Source organism: Heteronotia binoei, chromosome 4, assembly GCF_032191835.1.
Source record: "Heteronotia binoei isolate CCM8104 ecotype False Entrance Well chromosome 4, APGP_CSIRO_Hbin_v1, whole genome shotgun sequence".
Taxonomy (NCBI): Eukaryota; Metazoa; Chordata; class Lepidosauria; order Squamata; family Gekkonidae; genus Heteronotia; species Heteronotia binoei.
Window position 1 is genome coordinate 186191120 of NC_083226.1, and position 25056 is coordinate 186216175.

At 54.8% G+C, this 25056-nt stretch overlaps 1 protein-coding gene across 1 annotated transcript in view; it reads left to right on the plus strand.

The window, feature by feature from the left end:
• Positions 1-25056, plus strand: part of UNC13B (unc-13 homolog B) — a 294094-nt gene that overhangs the window by 263498 nt on the left and 5540 nt on the right. The window contains exons 31-39 of the mRNA XM_060236646.1: positions 472-549; positions 1846-1923; positions 12506-12594; positions 13179-13322; positions 16248-16371; positions 19458-19514; positions 20480-20560; positions 22009-22156; positions 22856-22912. Of these exons, the coding sequence (XP_060092629.1) occupies positions 472-549; positions 1846-1923; positions 12506-12594; positions 13179-13322; positions 16248-16371; positions 19458-19514; positions 20480-20560; positions 22009-22156; positions 22856-22912 (856 nt within the window). The remainder of the gene's footprint in view (positions 1-471; positions 550-1845; positions 1924-12505; positions 12595-13178; positions 13323-16247; positions 16372-19457; positions 19515-20479; positions 20561-22008; positions 22157-22855; positions 22913-25056) is intronic.

The window sequence follows — 25056 nt, forward strand, 5'->3', positions numbered from 1 at the left end:
TGGGGGGAGAAGACATAGGAGATTGTAAGCTGCTCTAATTCAGAGAGAAGGGCGGGGTATAAATCTGCAGTCTTTTTCTTAGGTTCAAAGACTCTTGTCTGGGAGAACGGGGTTTGATTCCCCACTCCTCCCCTTGCAGCTGCTGGAATGGCCTTGGGTCAGCCATAGCTCTGGCAGGGGTTGTCCTTGAAAGGGCAGCTTCTGTGAGAGCCCTCTCAGCCCCACCCACCTCACAGGGTGTCTGTTGTCGGGGGGAAGAAAGATATAGGAGATTGTAAGCTGAGACTCTGATTCAGAGAAAAGGGCGGGGTATAAATCTGCAGTCGTCTTCTTCTTCTTAATCAAGCAATCAAAGTGCTATACCCATTTTCCTAAGAACAATTCTTCAGTGGGATCAGAGACCTCTGCACAAGCTTTTCAGAAGGCAGCTCGCTTAATGGCCAGACCTCCCCCCCACCCCTCTCTTTGCAGACCATCGGAAAGGTGCTGATGCAATACGCAGACATCGTCTCCCGGAGCTTCCTGTCCTACTGCTTCAAGGAGAAGCTGGTGAGGTCCTCTGCCTCTCTTTTGCCCACCTGGCATCAGCTGGGCAGGGCTGTGTGATTCAAGATGAGCCCTGTGTTGATTCAGAGCCTCTCTCTGCAGCCCCGTCCTCCAGACAGGAGAACCGGGGGAGGGGCTGTGGCTCAGTGGAAGCCCCTCTGCTTGGCACGAAGAAGGTCCTGGGTTCAAGCACTTAAAAAGTTTAGGCACTGGGCGATGCAGGCCAGCCTCTGCCCGAGGAGACCCTGGAGAGCCACTGCCAGTCGGAGCAGACAGAACTGAATCAACTTAAGGCAGCTTCAGATGAAGCCCGACTGGCCCGCCTGCTCTGGTGGCCATCTTGCATGCTCCTTCCGTTCTATTCACCCGTTGGGCTTCCTGCCCCAGCCACCCTCTGAAGTGTTAGCGGGGCCTGCATTGGTGCTTCATCTGCGCCTGGGAGAGACGGGGACCAGTTCTCTGGCTGCTGGCTGGGACATCTGCTTGGACTGCCTTGTTTCCAGCATGACAGAGAAAGAATTCCGCTACCTCTAGGATCTCGGGGTTTTAGTGGATCATACGCTGAACATGAGCCAACCGTGTGATGCTGCGGCTAAAAAGTTTAATGCAATTTTGGGCTGTATCAACAGAAGTCTAGTGTCCAGATCACGTGATGTGATGGTATCGCTTTACTCTGCTCTAGTAAGACCCCACCTGGAGTTTGTGTTCAGTTTTGGGCACCACATTTTAAGAAGGATCTAGACAAGCTGGAAGGGGTCCAGAGGAAGGTGACAAAGACGGTGAGGGGTCTGGAGATTGAGTCCTATGAGGAAAGGTTGAAGGAGCTAGGGATGTTTAGCCTGGAGAGGAGGCGGCTGAGAGGGGATAGGATCACCATCTACAAGGACTTGAAGGGCTGTCCTAGAAAGGATGGTGTGGAATTGTTTTGTGTGGCCCCGGAAGGTAGGACCAGAACTAATGGGTTGAAATTAAATCAAAAGAGTTTCCAGCTCAACATCAGGAAGAACTTCCTGGTTGTTAGAGCGATTCCTCAGTGGAACAGGCTTCCTCCTTGGGAGGTGGTGGGCTTTCCTTCCTTGGAGGTTTTTCAACAGAGGCTAGGTGGCCATTGAGCAGCCACGAAGATCCTGTAATTTAGGGGGAGGTGTTTGTGAGTTTCCTGCATTGTGCAGGGGGTTGGACTAGATGACCCTAGAGGTCCCTTCCAACTCTATGATTGTCCCCTTTGCAGGGAGAGCTGGGCACTGTGTCCTACTGGATAAGTAACTGGGCTTTGTTGTTCTGTCTCTCTGTCTTCAGCCCTGCATCCTGATGAACAACATCCAGCAACTACGGGTGCAGCTGGAGAAGATGTTTGAGGCCATGGGCGGGAAGGAGGTGAGCAAGAGGCCTGCCCTCTGTCTGCGGCTCCTGGGTGCCTGGCACTCCTCTAAGAGCGTGGCTGGAGGGCTGTTCCCTGGCAGGCTTCAAGGGCAGAAGCCGACTGGGGAAAGGGGCAAACGCTATGCCACAGATTGGGGTGGGACCGGCTCCTTCCACAGGTGCCAAGGGGACAGACACAGTTCTGTGAGAATCACACATGGAGCCCTTGAGACTCGCTCCCTTCTCTGGAGGTCCACTGGTGGGAAGGGTGGTCTGGATTCTGCCATCCGGTTGGCACTGGCAGTTGCACGGCAGCCGCGGGGGGGAGGGTGGCCACAGAGGCTCAGTTTCAGCTAGATCCCGAAGAAGCACCCCTGGCGCTATGGCCACAGAACGGGGACAGGAGGGGCTCCAGCTGGCCAGGGCCTGGGGCGGAGAGGCTGGCCTGGTACCCCGGGGGACACTTCCCAGGCATAATTGTATGGAGGGTGGGGCGGAAAGGGAGAAATTGGCCCCCTGGCATTTGGCACATGCAGGCCAACATGTTACTGTACACCAGGGGTGGCCAACGGTAGCTCTCCAGATGTTTTTTGCCTACAACTCCCATCAGCCCCAGCCATTGGCCATGCTGGCCGGGGCTGATGGGAGTTGTAGGCAAAAAACATCTGGAGAGCTTCTGTTGGCCACCCCTGTTGTAGACCTTTCCGTCCTCTGCCTGCTAACATCCCCGGGGGGTGTGGGGCGCACCACAGCCTGAAGTGAGATCCGAAGGCAGAAGGATGTTTGCTGCGTGGGGCACACGTTTCCCGGCTATGAGTCAGCGCAGACTTCCCCAGCCATTTCTGGGAGGATTGTAAGGACTCTGCAGATGAGCCAACACCTGCCACAGCCCCTCATGGCTCACCACGGCTGGCTGAAGTCCCAGGTTCGATGCTGAGGGGAGCACCTGGCGCCACTGCTGGCCTGGGAGAGTCTGTGCCCTTTCTGTCTTCTGCCTCGCGCTTCGTGTCACCGGTTGAGTTGGTGAGAAGGGGTTCTATTGCTGGGGTCCAAGCGGAAGGCCCATTCGATTCCCCTTTGGGGAGACAGGGTTTGGCCCCGAGCTGATTCAGACTCTCTGTTGCCCCCCGCTGGTGGCATGAGAGGGTTGGGTTTAACCTGGGGTGTCTGTCTTTTTCTCTTTCTCATGCTTCTCAAGGCTGAGGATGGTGAACAGAAGCCTCCGGATAATGTTAGAATCCATGTTGCTTCCTCCCTCCCCCCCCCACCCCTGCAGACCCCCCATCCCTGCTAAATCCCAAGCTAGAGATGGGGGGAAGGAGGGTCCCATTCCTTTTTTGGGGGGAGGCCTTTGGTGCGCCCCTTCCCTGCAGCTTCTGGCTCTCTCTGGTACGGTTTCAGGGAGTATCTGAAACACGTGCAAAATCTCTGTCGGAAGGAGTGTGAACTGGGCAGAAGTGGCCGGGGTGGGGGCAAACCTGGCGCTTTGGGAAGGGGCTTGGCTGAGTGTGGGGCAAAGGATGCCAGAGAGAGCTTCGCTGCTTCCCCTGCAGGGTGCCCACTGAGGGTTTCCCTGCAGACCTGCGAGGAGGCGGTACTTGCCTTGTCTGCGTAGTACGTAGGGGCTGTGCTCCTAGGTCTCCCTCCTGCTCTCGGATCTGACAGAGGGCTGAAAAGTGTCGTGTCCAGCCCAGCGCATTCTCCTCCTTCCCTCCACCCCGCCCTTAATCTGCTGCTTCCCAGGAGTCCTCTGCAGCATTTCCTCTTCAGCAGCAGCCAGTGCCTTACGGAGACTGGCATAATAACCATCTTCCATAATTAGGCATGTAATGAGGCCAATCTTAATAATTCAGCCAGGCTGAAAAGTGAGTGGAGGGCTGGGCGGTGAGTTCGACCTCTCCTAGGAGACGGGCAACCCCTCCCTCCCTCCCTCCAAGGGCTGCAGGGGAGCCCTGTGGATTGTGCAGATCTGAGGGCAGGGAAGCTGTGCCCCCCCCCCCCCGGACTGCTAAGCCCTCTGCCTTTGGCTTCCCACCAGTCTTCCCTCCCCAAGCAGCTGCAGCCGCTTGTGTGGATGCTGCACCCCCAGATTCTTCTGCAGCAGCCTGGGTGGGGAACCAGAAGCCAGCGCTCTTTCTGGGATCTTGGCGTTGCCTGGCAGATCAGGCTCTGGGCAGGAGTCTTCCTGCGGCCCTAAAATAGCCCCTCAGGGCCCCAAGGAGAGCACCTGGCTGTTGAGCCCCTGCCCCCACCTCAGAGACCTCGCCCTTGTGCCGCTGATATTTTGCTGGCATCTTGGCGTGTGCCAAAAAGAACCCCGTGGCACAGAGTGTTAAAGCTGCGGTCCTGCAGTCCTCAGTTCTGTTCACGACCTCAGTTTGATCCCCGGCGGAAGCTGGGTTTTCAGGTAGCCGGCTTGAGGTTGACTCAGCCTTCCATCCTTCCAAGGTCGGTCAAATGAGTCCCCAGCTTGCTGGGGGGAAAGCGTAGAGGACTGGGGAAGGCAATGGCAAACCACCTGTAAAAAGACTGCCGTGACAACGTTGTGAAAGCGACGTCACCCCAGAGTGGAAAAGGACTGGTGCTTGTACAGGGGACTACCTTTTACCTTTAAGAGCCCCGTGACACAGTGTTAAAGCTGCAGTCCTGCAGTCCTAAGCTCTGCTCACAACCTGAGTTCGATCCCCGGCGGAAGCTGGGTTTTCAGGTAGCCAGCTGGAGGTTGATTCAGCCTTCCATCCTTCCGAGGTCGGTAAAATGAGTGCCCAGCTTGCTGGGGGGAAAGCGTAGATGACTGGGGAAGGCAATGGCAAACCACCCCGCAGAAAGTCTGCCGTGACAATGTTGTGAAAGCGACGTCACCCCAGAGTGGGAAACGACTGGTGCTTGCACAGGGGACCTTCCCTTTCCTGGCATGTGCCACATGAGCGTGAGTGAGGTGTGCCTGTCACCCTGAAGGGTACGTGTAGCCAGGGAACTCACTTGCCCTCCACTCTTGCATGAGCCTGTCTTTTCCAGCTGCTCAGGCCACTCAGGAGGTGGCAGCAGAGGCCTGCCAGGCCGAAGCCACCAAGAAGTTGGCCTGGTCTGGCTGAGGTGGGAGAGGAGAGCCCAAAGACAAAAGAGACTCACTCCTTTGGCAGCTGTGGAGCCTTCAGGCAGGCAGAACCGCCACAAGCCCCAAGGCCGGCATTCCCCTCCTGAGCGACTGTGACCCTTTTGCGGCCTCCCCCTGGTGAGGGAAGTGCTGCCACTTCAGCCCTTTGGCTTTCCCCCTGCCCAGGACAAGCGCTTCCCCTCTTGGTCTGTCCCTGGTGTGTCCAAGAAAGAAAATTCTCCTCTCTCAGCCTGAAGCAATGGAACACCAGCACCCCCACCCCTCTGCCGCTGGAATGCCATTGTAGAATCATAGAGCTGGAAGGGACCTCCAGGGAGGGACGGTGGCTCAGTGGTAGAGCATCTGTTTGGGAAGCAGAAGGTCCCAGGTTCCATCACCAGCATCTCCAACTAAAAAGGGTCCAGGCAAAGAGGTGTGAAAAACCTCCGCTGGAGACCCTGGAGAGCCGCTGCCAGTCTGAGTAGACAAGACTGACTTTGATGGACCAAAGAGGGTCTGATTCAGTGGAAGGCAGCTTCTTAAGTGTTAGGGAGGGGGTGGCTCAGTGGTAGAGCATCTGCTTGGTGAGCAGAAGGTCCCAGGTTCAATCCCTGGCATCTTGGAGAGCCGCTGCCAGTCTGAGTAGACAAGACTGACTTTGATGGACCCAGGGGGGGTCTGATTCAGTAGAAGGCAGCTTCAGATGTTCAATTTGTTTCTCTTTAGGGGAGGGACAGTGGCTCAATCGTAGTGCATCTGCTTGGTAAGCAGAAGGTCCCAGGTTCAATCCCCGGCATCTCCAACTCAAAAGGGTCCAGGCAAATAGGCATGAAAAACCTCCACTTGAGACCCTGGAGAGCTGCCGCCAGTCTGAGCAGACAAGACTGACTTTGATGGGCTCAGGGGGTCTGAGTCAGTAGAAGGCAGCTTCATATGTTCATCTAGTCCCAAACCCTGCAGAGACTGGCACTTTTGGTAAGCCCTGGGGCCAGCTCAACTCCCCCCCCCCCATGCCCACCCCTGGGTCCCCCTCACAGGCCAGGCCACCAGGAAAGGCCAAGCTCTTGGGCTCCAAGAGAACCGGGAATAGTCTTTGGAAGGTGGCACAGGTCTGGTCTCAGGGTCAGCCACACAGCCACAGAGAGCACTGATTCCCTCTCCACAGGCCAGGCCACCGGGGCTCCCTCGCCTGCATTCCTTCTGGCATGCGAAATGCTCTTGTGTCTCCACAAGGCCCCTCTGCTCTTTGCATTGGCCCAAGTGTGCAGTCTTCACGGCAGGGGATGAAGGGACACAATGTGGGCATTTAAAAGGCAAGCACTGCAGAAGCCAGGGAGGGGGATGTAACTTTCTCTGGATGTCAAGGAGTTTGTACCTCCATTGGTAACATTGCAAGGGAGGCACCACAAGTGAGAAGCGGCTGCTGCGTTGGCCTTCCCAGCGTGATGCAGTGCTCCCTGAGGGAGGTGGCCACAGTGGGGACGAGGGGGTCTCTCCAGACTTCATCGCTTGTCCTTTGGGAGCTGATGCCCCCCCCCCCCGGTTCTCCCAGATAAGAGTGGGCGAACTCTTATCTGAGAGAACTGGGTTTGGTTCCCCACTCCTCCACTTGCAGCTGCTGGAATGGCCCTGGGTCAGCCATAGCTCTGGCAGAGGTGGTCCTTGAAAGGGCAGCTGCTGTGAGAGCCCTCTCAGCCCCACCCACTTCACAGGGTGTCTGTTGTGGGGGGAGAAGATAGAGGAGATTGTGGGCCGCTCGGAGACTCTGATTCAGAGAGAAGGGCGGGGTTTACATCTAAGGTCTTCTTCTTAGGTTCAAAGAGTCTTATCTGAGAGAATGATGGGTTTTGATTCCCCACTCCGCCACTTGCAGCTGCTGGAATGGCCTTGGGTCAGCCATCGCTCTCGCAGGAGTTGTCCTTGAAAGGGCAGCTGCTGGGAGAGCCCTCTCAGCCCCACCCACCTCTCAGGGTGTCTGTTGTGTGGGAGGAAGATATAGGAGATTGTGAGCCGCTCTGAGTCTGTGATTCAGAGAGAAGGGCGGGGTATAAATCTGCAGTCATCGTCGTCTTCTTCTTTGTATTCACCCTTCTTAGCTCACTCATCTGCCGTTAGTTAGAAGCAGTGTTCTCTCTGAGCTGAGTTAGCGTGGGCTAGCTCAGTTTTTAGTCTCTGGCTCATACATTTTTGCCTTCACTCAGGGAAAAAGCTAACTAATTGATGCAGCAGCTCACAACTTTAATGTCAGTAGCTCTCAAAGCAGAATCTTCGCTCACAGGACTCCCCAGCTTCGAGGGAGCCTTGCTTAGGAGTGCTCTTTACCCACCCCGAGTGCTTTTGACCGGCTGTTCTTCTGGTTATGGGGAGGTGCTTCATGTCTGGGGGGGCCAGGCCTTCTGGCCTCTCTTTGCCGTGGCTCCACCCCCCCCTCTGCCCATCTGCTCTGGGCTGCACACGGGTCTGTCTCTGCTGAATGTAACGCTTCATGCATCTGAGGGTGTGGGCAGTGGCTGATGCAGCTTTGGCCCCAGTACATCTTCCAAGGCTGTGGCGTCTGTCCCTCTGGACAGTCTCTTCTGACCAGAACGACCCAGGGCACAGGGGTGGGAGAGTTGGGAGCGCTCAAGAGGCCCTGGGGGGTCCCGGTGAGAGTACGGGCAGGCAGGTGAGCGGTCTTTAGGGTCAGCTGGAGATGGGGCCGAGCAGACCGGCTCCTCCTGCAGCCTTCCGGGCAGATGCCGACACCCTTGACTCCCTTGACCATCTCCAGCTGACCCTGAAGACCACTCACAGGGAGGCACGGCTTGTGGAGAAGGAACCAGCGCACTCTTGGGAGACAAGCTACACTCTGGCTGGGTGGCTGACCCTGAGGCCAGACCTGTCCCCCCTTCCAAAGACTATTCCAGGTTCTCTTAGAGCCCAAGAGCTGGGCCTTCCCTCCTGCCCCGTCTGGCTGCGATCACAGTCCGAGTTCATCCCCACAGCTCCCTTCTCTGGCTGCCTGCCAGCCTCTTCTCAGAAAGAGCCCAGCTTTGGCCGCTGCCCTCTCGTTCCAGAGAGGGTGCTTCTTCCTCATTCTCATGGAAGGGAGGGGTCCATTGCCCCCCCCCAGGAAAAGCCCTGTAGGGATGCTGTTTGGCTTTTGCTCCATACTCCCCCTGGGCACTGTGGGACTGCTTTTGGCTGGAGGCCACTCCAGAGGAGTCATGGTGCTCTGTTCCATCGAGGAGGTTTGGGCAAGGGGGTGGAACCATTCCTACCCACCTCTTACTAGGACTGGACCACTTTGGAACATCAGTATTCCTGTGATGGGAGAACCACGTTTCTGTTCTTGTGGCGTTTCTCCCCACTTCCTGGGTGGTGTCACAAATCCTGAGAAGCAGAAATAGCATCGCTCCATTCTCTGCCACTGTGGAGGTCGGTCTTTCTTTCTTTCTTTCTTTCTTTCTTTCTTTCTTTCTTTCTTTCTTTCTTTCTTTCTTTCTTTCTTTCTTTCTTTCTTTCTTTCTTCCTTCCTTCCTTCCTTCCCTCTTTCCCTCTTTCCCTCTTTCCCTCTTTCCCTCTTTCTCTCTTTCTCTCTTTCTCTCTCTCTCCCTCCTTCTCTTTTTCTCTCTCCCCTCCCTCCCTTGCCTTCTTGCTTTTTCTCTTTCCTCCTTTACTTTCCTCCTTTCCTTCCTTTCTTTCCTCCCTCCTTCCCTGTGGAGCCATTGACAATGATGGATAAGATTCACTCAGGTGTCTGTCCATTTAGGTTTTCCTCATTATACAGTTTTGGTGATGTCTCCGGGGGATTCCCTCCCCGCCTCCCCCCCCTCCCCAAGAAAACTCGTGTTCTCTTCCTGCTGGAGCAAATCATCTGTGAAATTTCCCTTCAGGCTGTGAGAAAACAGAGTTATCAGGAGGGGGGGGGGGTGGAAAGGCCTGCTGTTGCTGCCTGCCAAGTGAAGGGGGGCTTTGACTGTCTGGGGGAAAGGTCAGCTCTTCAGTTCCTGGGGGAAGCTGAGCAACTTCTGTGCTCTTGGGCTGCTGAACAAAGCAGGAGTCAAGTGGCACCTTTCAGACCAACCCATTTTTATTCAGAACGCCAGCTTCCGTATGCTCTTAAGCCCACTTCCTCAGACGAGGAATCCCGCACAGGGAGCAAAGCCGCACAGAGCTGAGCAGAGCCATACAGAGCTGGTAGGCAGTGGGCCAGAATGCAGCATGGCACAGATTTAAGAACCAATGGCAGGGAAGTGAAATGATCTGGAAGGCAGATGTAAAAGGGTACAATGACAGAATAGTAAAATTAACAAACGGAGCAAACCTTTGATCTGAGTAGCATGAGCATGTGTAAGCAACAAAACAGCAGTATGTCAAAAGGTGAGATTGTCTGTCAACGACAATGGGAGAGGGGTTCAATATATGTAGTGGGATAAGCAACCAAAGTCCCTGTTTGAGAGTGTCAACACAGCTGAAAGAGAAACACTTTGGATAGTGATGTTCTTGTCCACCTAATTGACTTTTTAACATAAACATAATTCTAGTTTGCCATAGGAAAAAGGAATACAATAAAATATAGTGAAAATGGGTAAAGGATATGTAATGAGATATATAGCCGATATCCCTATTTTGAGTATGTCAGTCCAAATAATTATACCGATACACAATTCTAAAAGAGAAACACATTGGAACACTGTGGATGTATAGCTATACTCACTGAGAGTGGGTTTAGCATCTGTAATGAGATAAAAAAAGCCAATATCCCTGTTCAGTCCTGGGGAGGTGTTTGTTCCAAGTTTCATCATAATTTGTGATTCAGCAATTTCTCTCTCCATTCTGTTCTTGAAGTTCCTTTGCAGTAAAACAGCTACCTTGAGGTCACCCATTGAATGCTTTGGAAGGTTGAAGTGCTCTCCCACAGATTTCCCAGTTCTGTGATTCATAATGTCAGATTTGTGGCCATTTATCCTCGGGCTGCTGGCAGAGGTGTCAGACAGCAGCGGGGGGGGGATATTTGCCTTTGCCCCCCCCCCATGAATGTTCCCACTTCAGGGCCCCAAGTGAGCTGTGAGGAGGTGGCTGGGTGCCCTGCTGTGCCCAAAGAAGAGAGCTGGGCTGGTCTCCAGCGGAGTTGCTGCCGCTTGCTGGCACATCTCAGCCCAGAGGAGGAGGAGGCAGAAGGCCGTCTCCTTGCCCACTTCTCCCCCCGCTGCCTGCTTGCTCAGGGGGGGGGGGGGGCAGCGTGACTCACACCGCGGTGCTGCGGCTTCCTTGGGGTGCACGCAGTCTTCCAACAGGCTCTGAATTGCTCACTGTCTTCAGCTCTTCAACCCCTCAGTGAGGAAGCTGGGGCTGCTGCTGCCTCTTTGGGTACCCTTGCAGCTCATCTCGGAGGAGGGGAGACTGAGCAAGGACAGTTTGGGGAGAGAGAGAGAGAGAGAAAGCAGGCCACTCACGCCGTGCAAACAAGGCCCTCTCCCCACCTCCCCTGGGGACTGTAAGAAGGAATGTGGCCGCTTTGCCTCCTGCAAGCCTCGTTGCCTCCTGTGCCGGATCTGGCATCCCCCCCTCTCAAGCGGTGCCTGCCCGGCCCATCCTGGCTCATCCTCTGGGGGGGAGGGGGAGCAGCCCCTTGCACTGATGCCCAGGCCCCAGAGGGCGAGGGGATGGTGTCGCTTTGCTCTGCTCTGGGAAGACCTCACCTGGAGTCTTGTGTTCAGTTTGGGGCACCACATTTTAAGAAGGATATAGACAAGCAGGAATGGGTCCAGAGGAGGGCAACAAAGATGGTGAGGGGTCTGGAGACCAAGTCGTCTGAGGAAAGGTTGAAGGAGCTGGGCATGTTTAGCCTGGAGAGGAGGCGGCTGAGAGGTGATAGGATCACCAAGTACTTGAAGGGCTGGCCAATAGAGGGTGGTGCAGAATTGTTTTCTGTGGCCCCAGAAGGAAGGACCAGAACCAATGGGTTGGAATTAAATCAAAAGAGTTTCTGTCTCAACATGAGGAAGAACTTCCTGACCGTTAGAGTGGTTCCTCAGTGCAACAGGCTTCCTCCTCGGGAGGTGGTGGGCTCTCCTTCCTTGGAGGTTTTTAAAACAGAGGCTAGATGCCCACCTGACAGCGATGAAGATCCTGTGAATTTAGGAGGAGGTGTTTGTGAGTTTTCTGCATTGTGCAGGGGGTTGGACTGGATGACCCTAGAGGTCCCTTCCAACTCTTCTATGATTCTAACAGGCTTCCTCCTCGGGAGGTGGTGGGCTCTCCTTCCTTGGAGGTTTTTCAACAGTGGCTAGATGGCCACCCGAGAGCAATGAGGATCCTGTGAATTTAGGGGGAGGTATTTGTGAGTTTCCTGCATTGTGCAGCAGGTTGGACTAGATGGCCCTCGAGGTCCCTTCCAACTCTATGATTCTGTGGGGGGGTGGGTTGGGTGTGGCTCTGTGATGCGCCACAGTGGGATCTGGAAGGGACTGTGCATTGGCAAGAGGCACACCACGGACCGTGAGGGAAGGGGCATTCTACAGTAGCCGTTGGTGTGGTGCTCGTGGCTTCCCAGTGACCCTTGGTGCTGCAGCCACGTGAGGGAGAAGGAGGCTCCGTGGGCTCCATGGTGCTCGGGGACCTTTTGGAAGTGCCAGTCTCGCTGGAGGCAGCCCTGTTGCCCCAGAGGTGGGGTCCTCCTTTCTTCCTTGAGAGCCAAGCGGAGCGAGGGGGAGATGTCGCTCCATGCAGGGAAGGGGCTTTGATGGGCTGCCACGCCCACGCCTCCTTGCTGTTTTGGCACAGTGGTTTGATCAGTCCTTAGAGGGATCAGCTGCTGAAGGCAGAGGGGGCAGAGGAGGGCAAATGGGGCTTTGTGCCAGGCAGGGCATGCTGATGCCAGGCGGTATGGCAGGTGATGAGCGTTTGCGGCTGCCTGTGGCTCTTGCTGCTGTGCCCCTTGAGTTCTGTGCCAGGCTTCTAGCGATGCAGAGACTTTGGCACTAGACACCCCCCCCCTGCTGCTGCAGAGGCCCTCTGGCCCCGCCCGCTTTCTTTGGCCGGCCTGTCAGGAGTCGTCTCACTGTATTCCTCTTGCCATGTTTTGTACCGTAACCAAATTGCTTGAATGCATTTTGCTTGGCTTAATTTCTCTGTGTGCTTCTCTTGGGAACTTCTGAAGTAAGCTGTTTCCACCGACTTCAAGGTCAGATGCTGGGGCGGGGGGCGGGGGGGGGAGTGTCGATTGGACACCTGGACTTGAACTAGGGGTGGACCCCCGGGAGAGCGGGAGGGGGTCCCGCCAAAACCTGGTTCCCGCTTTTGCTTTGCCACGCTTGCCCTTGGAGTGCAACGGATGGGGCGAGGGGATAAAAGGACAGCCCCTGGGGAATGACGGCAGTCTTAGCAAAGATGTTGTACTGCCGCATGACCGTTATGATGCCGATGGAGCAAACTGCTGAATTATTGGACTGTGTTATTCCTTGACTCGAGGTCCTGACGTATTGCCCAATTCAAGCCCCCTTTCTTTGTCCACAGCTGGATCCGGAAGCCAGCGACTCCCTCAAGGAGCTGCAGGTGAAGCTGAACAACGTTCTGGATGAGCTCAGCACAGTCTTTGGCAACAGGTGGGGGCCCCTCCCTCTCCCCTGCCCCAGAGCAGCCCTTCGCAGGGGGTGAGGAGGGTTTCCTAATCCCTGGAGACAAGGGCCTGCCCTTCGAGGTTTTCTCCTTATATCACCGTGTACCAGCTGGCTTTCGTCTCTTGGCACAAAGGGTGCGGCTCTGCCCAGGCTCTGGCTGGCCTCTTGGCAAAGAGCCCACGACAGCGCGATGGTTCTCAGAAGCAGCAAAAGGCCCCCTCCCTCCTGCTTTCAGGACACAGGAGAGGAGCATCGTGGGGTGTCCTTCCCCCTTCCCCAACATCCATAGCAGTCGAAAATCCTCCTTTGGGCGGCAGGTTCAAAATGGGGTGGGGGGTTCTGGGAGCCCAGGAGGAGAAGACCCCGATTTGGGATGAGGAGTCGTAGATTCCCTCAGTGGATCCCCTCTGTGCTTACAGAGATCCTTTGCTGGGATCCAGTCCCCAGTGAGCCCAGAGGATTTCAGCACATCCCGGGGGTCTGTGCGTATGTGTTCCGCTCTGGGCCTTTGCCTCCTCGCTGTCCTCTGGGCTCAGCAATCAATCCCACGGCTTCTTTCTTCTCCCCAGTTTCCAGAGCCGGATCGACGAGTGTGTCAAGCAGATGTCAGACATCCTGTGCCAAGTGAAGGGGGCCGGGAACGCCCCTCCCAACATCGTGGCCCAAGAGGCAGACAATGTCCTGCGGCCCTTGATGGACTTCCTGGATGGAAAGTAAGGCCAGGCGCCTGAGAGACCTTCTAGGGGGGAGCGGAGGGCCCAGGCAGGCCTTGAAGCCAAGCTGATGGAGACCACTCTGGCTCTGAAAGGGCCCTGTGGCGGGGGTTGCCAGACTCCAGGGGTGCCTGGCAACGTGCCCTCTAAGCTGTGGAGTTTTGTGAGCCACAAATCCTACTTGGTGAGCTGCTGGCATGAAAGTTGTGAGCTGCTGCATCAATTAGCTTGCTCTGGGGCCATTTTTCCTGAGCTGAGGCAAAAATGTGTGAGCCGGAGGCTAAAAAACTGTGAGCTAGCTCCCACTAACTCAGCTTAGAGGGAACACTGGTGCCTGGAGAACTCCTGCAATTCCAGCTGATCTCCAAACACCTGAGATCATTTTCCCTGGAGAAAACGGCTGCTCGGGAAGATGGACTCTGTGGCATTCCACTCTGCTGAGAGCCAGTTTGGTGCAGTGGTGAAGTGTGTGGACTCTTATTTGGGAGAACCGGGTTTGATCCTCCACTCCTCCCCTTGCAGCTGCTGGAATGGCCTTGGGTCAGCCATAGCCCTCACATTGTCCTTGAAAGGGCAGCTTCTGTGAGAGCCAGTTTGGTGTAGTGGTTAAGTATGCGGACTCTTATCTGGGAGAACCGGGTTTGATCCTCCACTCCCCCACTTGCAGCTGCTGGGATGGCCTTGGGTCAGCCATAGCCCTCATATTGTCCTTGAAAGGGCAGCTTCTGTGAGAGCCAGTTTGGTGTAGTGGTTAAGTGTGCGGACTCTTATCTGGGAGAACCGGGTTTGATTCCCCACTCCTCCACTTGCAGCTGCTGGAATCGCCTTGGGCCAGCCGGAGCTCTCGTAGGAGTTGTCCTTGAAAGGGCAGCTGCTGGGAGAGCCCTCTCAGCCCCACCCACCTCACAGGGTGTCTGTTGTGTGGGGAGAAGATATGGGAGATTGTGAGCCGCTCTGAAACTCTGAGATTCGGAGTGGAGGGTGGGATATAAATCCAATGTTGTCGTGGTCTTCTTCCCAAACCTCCCTGTCCCCAGGACCCACCCTCAAATCTCCAGGCTTTTTTGCCCTGGTATCAGTTCACTCTTGGAACCATCGAAGGGTAAACCAAGTGATGTGGCCCGTAGAGGACAGGAGAGCCAGTGTGGCGCAGTGTTTAGAGTGTGGCACTGGGATCTGAGAGACCCAGGTTCAAATCCCCCCTCTGTCGTTGAAGTTCGCTGGGTGACCTTGGGTCAGTCACACCCTCTCAACCTAGCCTACCTCACAGGGCTGTTTCCAGGGTAAAATGGAAGGCAGTAGAACAAGGCCAGCTGCTTTGGGTCCCCCTTAGGGGAGTAAAGCAGTGTATAAATAAAGTCAAATAAAAATAAAATGAGGTGGGGTGTATGACACATCTTTATGGAACCTTCATGTTCCGAGACAGTCGACCTTGGAGGCCCTGGGGGTTAGAATCATAGAATCCTAGAGCTGGAAGGGACCTCCAGGGTCATCTAGTCCAACCCCCTGCACAATGCAGGAAACTCACAAATGCCTCCCTCTAAATTCACTGGATCCTCATTGCTGTCAGATGGCCATCTAGCCTCTGTTTAGAAACCTCCAAGGAAGGAGAGCCCACCACCTCCCGAGGAGGAAGCCTGTTTCACTGAGGAATCGCTCTAATGGTCAGGAAGTTCCTCCTGATGTTAGAATCATAGAGTTGGAAGGGATCTCCAGGGTCACCTAGTCCAACGCCCTGCACGATGCAGGAAATTCATAAATACCTCCCCCTAAATTCACAGAATTCTCATTGCTGTCAGATGGCCATCTAGCCTCTGTTTAAAAACCTCCAAGGAAGGAAAGTCCACCACCTCCCAAGGAAGCCTGTTCCACTGAGGAATTGCTCTAACAGTCAGGAAGTTCATAGAATCCTAGAGTTGGAAGAGACCTCCAGGGTCATCTAGTCCAACCCCCTGCACAATGCAGGAAACTCACAAACGCCTCCCCCTAAATTCACAGGATCCTCATTGCTGTCAGGTGGCCATCTAGCCTCGGTTTAAAAACCTAGAATCCTAGAGTTAGAAGGGACCTCTAGGGTCATCTACTCCAACCCCCTGCACAATGCAGGAAACTCACAAACGCCTCCCCCTAAATTCACAGGATCCTCATTGCTGTCAGGTGGCCATCTAGCCTCGGTTTAAAAACCTAGACTCCTAGAGTTAGAAGGGACCTCTAGGGTCATCTACTCCAACCCCCTGCACAATGCAGGAAACTCACAAACATCTCCCCCTAAATTCAAAGGATCTTCATTGCTATCAGATGGCCATCTAGCCTCTGTTGAAAAACCTCCAAGGAAGGAGAGCCCATCCCCTCCCAAGGAAGCCTGTTCCACTGAGGAATTGCTCTTAACCGTCAGGAAGTTCATAGAATCCTAGAGTTGGAAGAGACCTCCAGGGTCATCTAGTCCAACCCCCTGCACAATGCAGGAAACTCACAAACGCCTCCCCCTAAATTCACAGGATCCTCATTGCTATCAGATGGCCATCTAGCCTCTGTTGAAAAACCTCCAAGGAAGGAGAGCCCATCCCCTCCCAAGGAAGCCTGTTCCACTGAGGAATCGCTCTAACAGTCAGGAAGTTCATAGAATCATAGAGCTGGAAGGGACCTCCAGGGTCATCTAGTCCAACCCCCTGCACAATGCAGAAACTCACAGACACCTCCCCCTAAATTCACAGGATCCTCATTGCTGTCAGGTGGCTATCTAGCCTCTGTTTCAAAACCTCCAAGGAAGGAGAGCCCACTACCTTCCAAGGTTGGTGAGGCTGATGCCACCTTTGGGTGGCTGCTCTGGAAGGGTGGCTGCTGCCATGGCCTGTGGGTGGCCAGAGGCACCCCCGGGGAGGTTCTGCCTTGATTCAGGCGGGCTGGCTTCTTCTTCCCCTGCAGCCTGACTCTGTTTGCGGCCGTCTGTGAGAAGACCGTGCTGAAGCGGGTGCTGAAGGACCTCTGGCGGGTGGTGATGAATACTCTGGAGAAGATGATTGTCTTGCCGCCGCTGACAGACCACACGGTAAACCCCTCCCTCCTTCCTTCCTCCTGGGGTGGCTTGCAGGAGTCATCGTTGTGCGCTGGCAGCTCACTTGGCTGTCTGTGAGAGCTGCTGGGAACACTCCGACTTGTCTTGCTGACAGCTTCCTTTTCCAGAAAGTGGAGAGGGAAACAAGGGAATCAGCTATCTTGGACTTGATTCTCACCAACAGGGAAGAACAGCTTGATGAGGTGGAAGGAGTGGGCACCCTGGGTTGTAGCAACCACATAATTTTGAAATGTACAGTTTTGGGGAAGGGAAAAGCGGTGCGTAGCCAAACATATAGGTTGGACATCAGGAAAGCAAATTTTGACAAACTTAGAGTGAAGCTGAGTAAAATTCCATAGTCAGAAATACTTCAGGAGAAGGGAGTTCAAGAGGGGTGGGAGTTTCTTAAAAGCGAAATATTGAAGGCCCAATCTCAAACTATTCCTATAAGAAAGAAAAAATGAGAGGAGCCTAAAGAAGCCAAGGTGGCTCCATAAACAGCTTTCTAAAGATTTGAGAAATAAAAAAGACTCATTTAGGAAATGGAAGGAAGGCCTTATAACCAAGGAGGAATGCAAAGAAATAACCAGTGTTTGTAGAGAAAGAGTTTGGAAAGCTAAAGCTCCGTATGAGCTTAGGCTAGCGAGAGATGCTAAAAATAAAAAAAAAGGGTTCTTTTCTTATGTACAAAGTAAGGAAAAGAGCAAAGACATGGTAGACTCCTTGCAAGGAGAGGAAAGTGAGTTTGTAACAATTTGACTTCTGTTCCTGGAAAAGGTTTGGAACAGATCATCCAACAGTCAGTGCTGGAACATTTAGAAACAGCCAACTGGGGTTTCTCAAGAACAAGTCATGTCAGATTAACCTTGTCTGCTTTTTTGAGAAAGTGACTACTTTGCTGGATGAGGGGACTGCTGTAGACATTGTTTATCTTCGTTTCAATAAGACTTCAATCTTCAATAATACTATCCTTGTTGACAAGTTGGTAAAATGTGCTTTGGATCTCGTTACTGTTTGGTGGGTCTGATGGGTCGCGCCCAGAGAGTGCTCGTGAATGGCTCCTCATCCTCTTGGAGAGGAGTGGCAAGGGGAGCCCCGCCCTGGTCAGGCTGAAGGGGAGAGGGAGGGAGGGGGTGATGCTGGTTTTGGCAGTGGCTTCTCTCTTCCCTGTGCGATTCTTTCTGGCGGGAGCAGTTGGCCCTTCTTTTGGTGTCTGGGGAGCCCGCTGGAGCCAGAGTTGGACCGGCTCACACCCAGGAAGCTGCCAGCTGTCTCTGGCTTCTCTCCGGTTGCTGGATGGTTTCAGGGCCTGCAACAAGGCCAGTTGGCCTCAGGCTTCGCTCCTGCACAGAGGCGGGATGGGCTCCATGGCCCCCCCGCCTCCCCCTTGGGGGTGCAGCACGGCAAGGGGGCTGGGAGCTTCCCAGCAGTGGCCAACCTCTGGTTCTGCAGCTTCCTCGAGGTGTGATCCTGGAGGGCGGCTGGGTTCTCTTGCCCCCCCTCCAAGTAACATCAGGAACCGAAGCCCCTTTTCAGCTGGCCAAGCTGCGGCCGCTGCCTCTCACCACAGAGAGTCATTTTCTTCCCTGCGGGGCCAGCAACCTTCTCCCTCTTTTGCTTCTCACGTCCATCTTCACCATCTTCAAGGACTTGAAGGGATGTCCTATAGAGGAGGGGGTGGAATTGTTTTCTGTGGCCCCGGAAGGTAGGACCAGAACCAGTGGGTTGAACTTGCATCAAAAGAGTTTCCGGCTCAACATTAGGAAGAACTCCCTGACCGTTAGAGCGATTCCTCAGTGGAACAGGCTTCCTCCTTGGGAGATGGTGGGCTCTCCTTCCTTGGAGGTTTTTCAGCAGAGGCTAGGTGGCCACCTGACAGCAATGAAGATCCTGTGAATTTACGGGGAGGTGTTTGTGAGTTTCCTGCATTGTGCAGGGGGCTGGACTAGACGACCCTGGAGGTCCCTTCCAACTCTATGATTCTAGGATTCTATAAGGGGAGTGAATTTAGGGGGAGGTATTGTGAGTTTCCTGCATTGTGCATGGGGCTGGACTAGATGACCCTGGAGGTCCCTTCCATCTCTATGATTCTACGATTCCTGACCATTAGAGCAGTTCCTCAGTGGAACAGGCTTCCTTGAGAGGTGGTGGGCTCTCTTTCCTTGGAGGTTTTGAAACAGAGGCTAGATGGCCACCTGACAGCAATGTGGATCCTGTGACTTTAGGGGGAGGTGTTTGTGAGTTTCCTGCATTGTGCAGGGGTTGGACTAGATGACCCTGGAGGTCCCTTCCAGCTCTAGGATTCTAGGATTCTATAAGGGGAGTGAATTTAGGGGGAGGTATTGTGAGTTTCCTGCATTGTGCATGGGGCTGGACTAGATGACCCTGGAGGTCCCTTCCAACTCTATGATTCTATGATTCCTGACCATTAGAGCAGTTCCTCAGTGGAATAGGCTTCCTTGAGAAGTGGTGGGCTCTCTTTCCTTGGAGGTTTTGAAACAGAGGCTAGATGGCCACCTGACAGCAATGTGGATCCTGTGACTTTAGGGGGAGGTGTTTGTGAGTTTCCTGCATTGTGCAGGGGTTGGACTAGATGACCCTGGAGGTCCCTTTCAGCTCTAGGATTCTATAAGGGGAGTGAATTTAGGGGGAGGTGTTTGTGAGTTTCCTGCATTGTGCAGGGGTTGGACTAGATGACCCTGGAGGTCCCTTCCAGCTCTAGGATTCTAGGATTCTATAAGGGGAGTGAATTTAGGGGGAGGTATTGTGAGTTTCCTGCATTGTGCATGGGGCTGGACTAGATGACCCTGGAGGTCCCTTCCAACTCTATGATTCTACGATTCCTGACCATTAGAGCGTTCCTCAGTGGAAGAGGCTTCCTCGGGAGGTGGTGGGCTCTCTTTCCTTGGAGGTTTTGAAACAAAGGCTAGATGGCCATCTGACAGCAATGTGGATCCTGTGACTTTAGGGGAAGGTTTTTGTGAGTTTCCTGCATTAGATTAGATAGATATTGTGCAGGAGGCTAGACTAGATGACCCTGGCGGTCCCTTCCAACTCTTCTATGATTCTATGATCCGTAGGGGACCCAGCTGATTTTCAGTGCTGCGAAGGAGTTGGGACATTTGTCGAAGCTGAAGGTATTGACCCGGGGCCCTTCTGCTCCTCTCCCACCCTTGTGTCTGTGGCTGGTGGTGTGTGCGTGAGCGTGTCTTGTGACTGTTGCCATGGCTGTCTCCCTTGTGCTGAGCGTACCCCTTCCTGCTGTGAAGATGTCCCAAAACCGCACCCCTTCGTCACGCCATGCAAGGCTCTCAAGAGACTCTGCCCCCCCTCCCGCACCATGCCCAGGCAGGTGCAGTGCAAGAGGTACCCCCCGTGTTAGCAGGAGAGGGGGAGAGGGAAGTGTGGCTTCAGGTGAGCCCTTCAGAGCACTGGGGGAGGGGGGCAAGGGCTGGCTTGGGGGCTCTCTGGCAGGAAGTGGTGGTTGGCCGTCTCCGGGCAGGGGGGCACTAAGAGCAGCAGGAACTGGAATGAGCCGCGCTGCCTGAAATGGGCCTTGGCTGGTCCACAGCACAGAGGGAGAGAGCTGCTCAGGCGGGCTGCGGTGGGCTCCACCATCTGGTTTGTGGTTCCTCTGCCCTTGGACTTACCCGACCCTTTACCTCCTGACATTTTTGCAGACGGAACAGAAACTACAAAATGGCCTCCCACAGACGCCTTCTAAAATGGCTGCCTCCCCTTCAGCAAGAAAGGGACTTAAAATGGCCGCTCTAGTGCTTTTCCTATAACTACCCTCCCTCACAAGGAAGGGACTTAAAATAGCTGCCCACCAATGCACTCTGCAGTGGCAGCCAGGAGGGCGTCTCTGTCGAAGGGGGTCCTTTTTTGTGCAGCCCGGGGAGCCCCGCCCTGCTTCCCTTCCCTCCCGCCCAGAACTGGGCCTGTGTGCCACACCACAATAGCCTCTGGCCCAAACGCCCTTCTTCCTGTGTGAGGGATCTGGGGCGGGGGGGGGGGGGTGATGCTGCTGATGTTTGGCAGAAGGGAAGATGCCTCTCCTCCTCCAAGCCCGGGCTGAGGAGAGCGGCTGCTGCTCTTTCAGGATCACATGGTCAGGGAGGAGACCCGGAACCTCACCCCGAAGCAGTGCGCCGTGCTGGAGCTGGCCCTTGACACCATCAAGGTGAGTCTTCCCTTCCCTCCCGTCCGGTTCGGGGACTGCGGGCACCCCGGGGTGCTGTCGGCAAGGCCAGGAGAGAGCCGACCTCGCCGAGCCTCTAAGTTTTAACTTGTTCATGAATGATCTGGAGTTGGGAGTGAGCAGTGAAGTGGCCAAGTTTGCGGATGACACTAAATTGTTCAGGGTGGTGAGAACCAGAGAGGATTGTGAGGAACTCCAAAGGGATCTGTTGAGGCTGGGTGAGTGGGCGTCAACGTGGCAGATGCGGTTCAATGTGGCCAAGTGCAAAGTAATGCACATTGGGGCCAAGAATCCCAGCTACAAATACAAGTTGATGGGGTGTGAACTGGCAGAGACTGACCAAGAGAGAGATGTTGGCCTCTGCCAAGCAGCCCCAGCCTTTGTTGGGGGGTCTCCCATCCCTGGGCGAAGCAGGGCTGACTCAGCTTGACTGAGGTTTAAAAACCAACACTTCACAACAGGGGATCGTGGAGCGGTCCAATCACAGGGTCAGCATCTCGGGAGAGGGGGTTTGCTGTGCTCTATCACAGAAACGGGGACAGATCCTCTGTAGTGTGTCACGTTCTCCGGGTGCAGGCAGGCAGGAGTCCACAGGCAGTCCAAGGTCAAAGTCCAGGAAGTCAAGCAGGAGCCAAGTCACCAATGCAGAATCACAAACCGGAAGCAGAAGTCAGTGTCCAAAAGCCAAAAGGTCAGGGTGCCAAGGAAATCAAGCAGGTCAGAATCAGGAAGGAGCGTGGATGCAAGCCAGAGAATAGACTTGTTGCTTCCACAAGGTTACCAGGTCCTGGGTGGGAGCTATATGGGGGCCTCAATCAGACTGCTCCCTGGGTGGCAGCGACTCTGCTAGGACTCAGGGCTGAGAGATCTGAAGCATCGGCGTGCCTCATGTCTTCGCTCTGAAAGTTCTTTCCGGAGCCTGCTTCGGACTCTTGAGATGGGAGGAGGAGAGCTTGGAGGAGATTGATTGTCAACAGCTGACACTGGTGCCTGGAGAGTGATTGATGGGCCAGCTGCTGCTTGTTCAGCTGAGGAACTGGCTGGCAACTCTTCCAGGTCTCTTAACCCTTCCAGCTCCTCCTCGTCAGGGCTCATGACATGGTGGAGCCCACCCCCTCTGTCCCCTCCCTCCTGGCAGGCTGCTTACAAGAGAGTCATGGGGGGGGGGGGGTCTCCTTGGGTGGAATGGTGCTCCAGGATTGGCCCTTCAGCTCTGGGGGGAAGGAAGGCTTAGAACCGGGAGGGGGGCACAGGGGGAGAGCTCTCCTTCCTTGCTGGGAAGAGGGGCTGAAGAGGGGAAAGGCCTCAGAAGGGCCCACCAGGTAGTTCTGCAGGGAGCCTCAACGCAGGGGTGTGGGAGGGGCCCTTCTCAGATGCTGAGCTTCCCCAGGGGCCTTTCATGGACACCTCTTTCTCCCCCCCATCTCCAGCAATATTTCCATGCCGGCGGGAATGGCTTGAAGAAGACGTTCTTGGAGAAGAGCCCCGACCTGCAGTCCCTGCGCTATGCCCTCTCCCTCTACACCCAGACCACAGACACCCTCATCAAGACCTTTGTCCAGACGCAGACCACGCAAAGTAAGGCCGCCGCGCGGGAGTCTTTCCGATTTCATTGGGGGCAAAGCGGTTCAGCTGGAGCCGCAGAGCACGCTCCCCGCTGCAGGGCGGTTGTGGCAGGAGCCCCAAACTGACCCCGGCCAGAACCGGCACGTTTGACCTCTCTGCGCAGTGCGGCGGCTGCACCTCCTGGTGGCCTCTCACCTTTGGCACAGCGGTCTCTCCTGACTGTGTGGGGGCCCCCCTGGCATCGTCTCCGGGCGTGGTCTGTGGGGCGCATGCCAGAATCCCTCTCTGGGTGGTGCTTGTCAGATCTCCCCGATGGGAACGCCTGGGACTGGGCCGTTCCTGCATTCAGCTCTGCCTGCGGAAAGGCAGCTTCTCCTGGGGCATAATGCGAACTTGGCCGAGAACTGGGGGGCTGAGCAAGAGCTGGCGTGGGGAGAGCTGCCTTTACCCCCACCTTGGGCAAGGAGGCTGGAGGGAGCCTTGGCCCCCTTGCTTTGTCTGCACCCCTTTCCCCGTCTTCTTGTGGCCCCCTGTGCCGCAGAGTCCCCACCTCCCTCGCTCCAACCCACCAGATCTCAGCCTGTGCCGGTGCTGCCTTTCCTCTGCTGCTGGTGTCTCCAGAGGAGGGAGGGGGGGGGGGTTGGGAGTCACGTCCAGCGGGGCTGTAATGGGGCTCTTCTCTCTCTCTTTTCTGCTTGCTGCTTGCCCCAGTGCATTGTGGGAAAGGTATTAGGTTCACGGCTAACGAGGATGCTCGGTCGGAGAAGGGTAGGTTCCCAGCTCATGTTGCCAAAACGTCAAGCCAGCTGCGGATGTGCATTTCACCTGACCCTCCTCTGACCCCACTGACCGCCCCCCATCCTTGTCTGTGCCCACTTCCCTCCCGTCCCCCTCTCACTCCTGGCTGGGAGGTCCAGGCCATGCCTGAAAGGCACGCGGGAAGCAGCCTTCTCCTGAGTAAGCCCGTTAGTCTCTCAGGGCCCGTCCAGACTCCTGCAGTCTGTGGGCATCCTGTCTCGGAGGGTCCTAACCCTTCCACATTTTTTTGCCTGGTGATGCCACAACTGAACCTGGGGTCTTCTGCCTGCCAAGCGGATGCCTCAGCCCTCCTGCGTTGAAGCAGCCTCATAGAATCCTAGAGTTGGAAGGGACCTCCAGGGTCATCTAGTCCAACCCCCTGCACCATGCAGGAAACTCACAAACACCTCCCCCTAAATTCAGAGGATCCTCATTTCTGTCAGGTGGCCATCTAGCCTCTGTTGACAAACCTCCGAGGAAAGAGAGCCCGCCACCTCCTGAGTTGGAAGGGACCTCCAGGGTCATCTAGTCCAACCCCCTGCACAATGCAGGAAACTCACAAACACCTCCCCCTAAATTCACAGGATCCTAATTGCTGTCAGATGGCCATCTAACCTCTGTTGAAAAACCTCCAAGGAAGGACAGCCCACCACCTCCCAAGGAGGAAGCCTGTTAGAATCATAGAAGAGTTGGAAGGGACCTAAAGGGCTATCTAGTCCAACCCCCTGCACAATGCAGGAAACTCACAAACACCTCCGCCTAAATTCACAGGATCTTCACTGCTGTCAGATGGCCATCTAATCTCTGTTACAATGCCTTCAAGGAAGGAGAGCCCACCACCTCCCGAGCAAGCCTGTTCCACTGAGGAACCACTCTAACAGTCAGGACGTTCTTCCTAATGCTGAGCCAGAAACTTTTTAAATTTAATTTCAACCCATTGGTTCTGGTCCTACCTTCTGGGGCCACAGAAAACAATTCCACACCATCCTCTATAGGGCAGCCCTTCAAGTACTTGAAGATGGTGATCCTATCACCTCTCAGCCGCCTCCTCTCCAGGCTAAACATCCCCATCTCCTTCAACCTTTCCTCATAGGACTTGGTCTCCAGACCCCTCACCATCTTCATCGCCCTCCTCTGGACCTGTTCCAGCTTGTCTAGATCCTTCTTAAAATGTGATGTCCCAAACTGAACACAATACTCCAGGTGAGGTCTTCCCAGAGCAGAGTAAAGCGATACAATCAGTTCACGCCAGGCCTGAATCCCTAGAAAACCAGCAGGCTGCAAGGCCCTGTTGCTCCAGCGCACTTTGACATAATCAGCTGGGCATAAAGAAGTTTAGTGTCCAGATCACGTGATGTGATGGTATCGCTTTACTCTGCTCTGGCAAGACCTCACCTGGAGTATTGTGTTCAGTTTTGAGCACCACATTTTAAGAAGGATATAGACAAGTTGGAATGGGTCCAGAGGAGGGCAACGAAGATGGTGAGGGGTCTGGAGACCAAGTCCTAGGAGGAAAGGTTGAAGGAGCTGGGGATGTTTAGCCTGGAGAGGAGGCGGCTGAGAGGTGATAGGATGGGGTGGAATTGTTTTCTGTACCCCCAGAAGGTGGGACCAGAACCAGTGGGTTGAAATTAAATCAAAAGACTTTCCAGCTCAACATCAGGAAGGACTTCCTGACCATTAGAGCAATTCCTCAGTGGAACAGGCTTCCTCAGGAGGTGGTGGGTTCTCCTTCCTTGGAGGTTTTTCAACAGAGGCTAGATGGCCACCTGACAGCGATGAAGATCCTGTGAATTTAGGGGGAGGGGTTTGTGAGTTTCCTGCATTGTGCAGGGGGTTGGACTAGATGACCCTGGAGGTCCCTTCGAAGGCTATGATTCCTGACACTTAGAGCAGTTCCTCAATGTAACAGGCTTCCTCCTCAGGAGGTGGTGGGCTCTCCTTCCTTGGAGGCTTTTAAGCAGAGGCTAGATGGCCACCTGACAGCAATGTGGATCCTGTGAATTTAGGGGGAGGGGTTTGTGAGTTTCCTGCATTGATCAGGGGGTTGGACTAGATGGCCCTGGAGGTCCCTTCCAAGTCTTCTATGATTCTAACAGGCTTCCTCCTCGGGA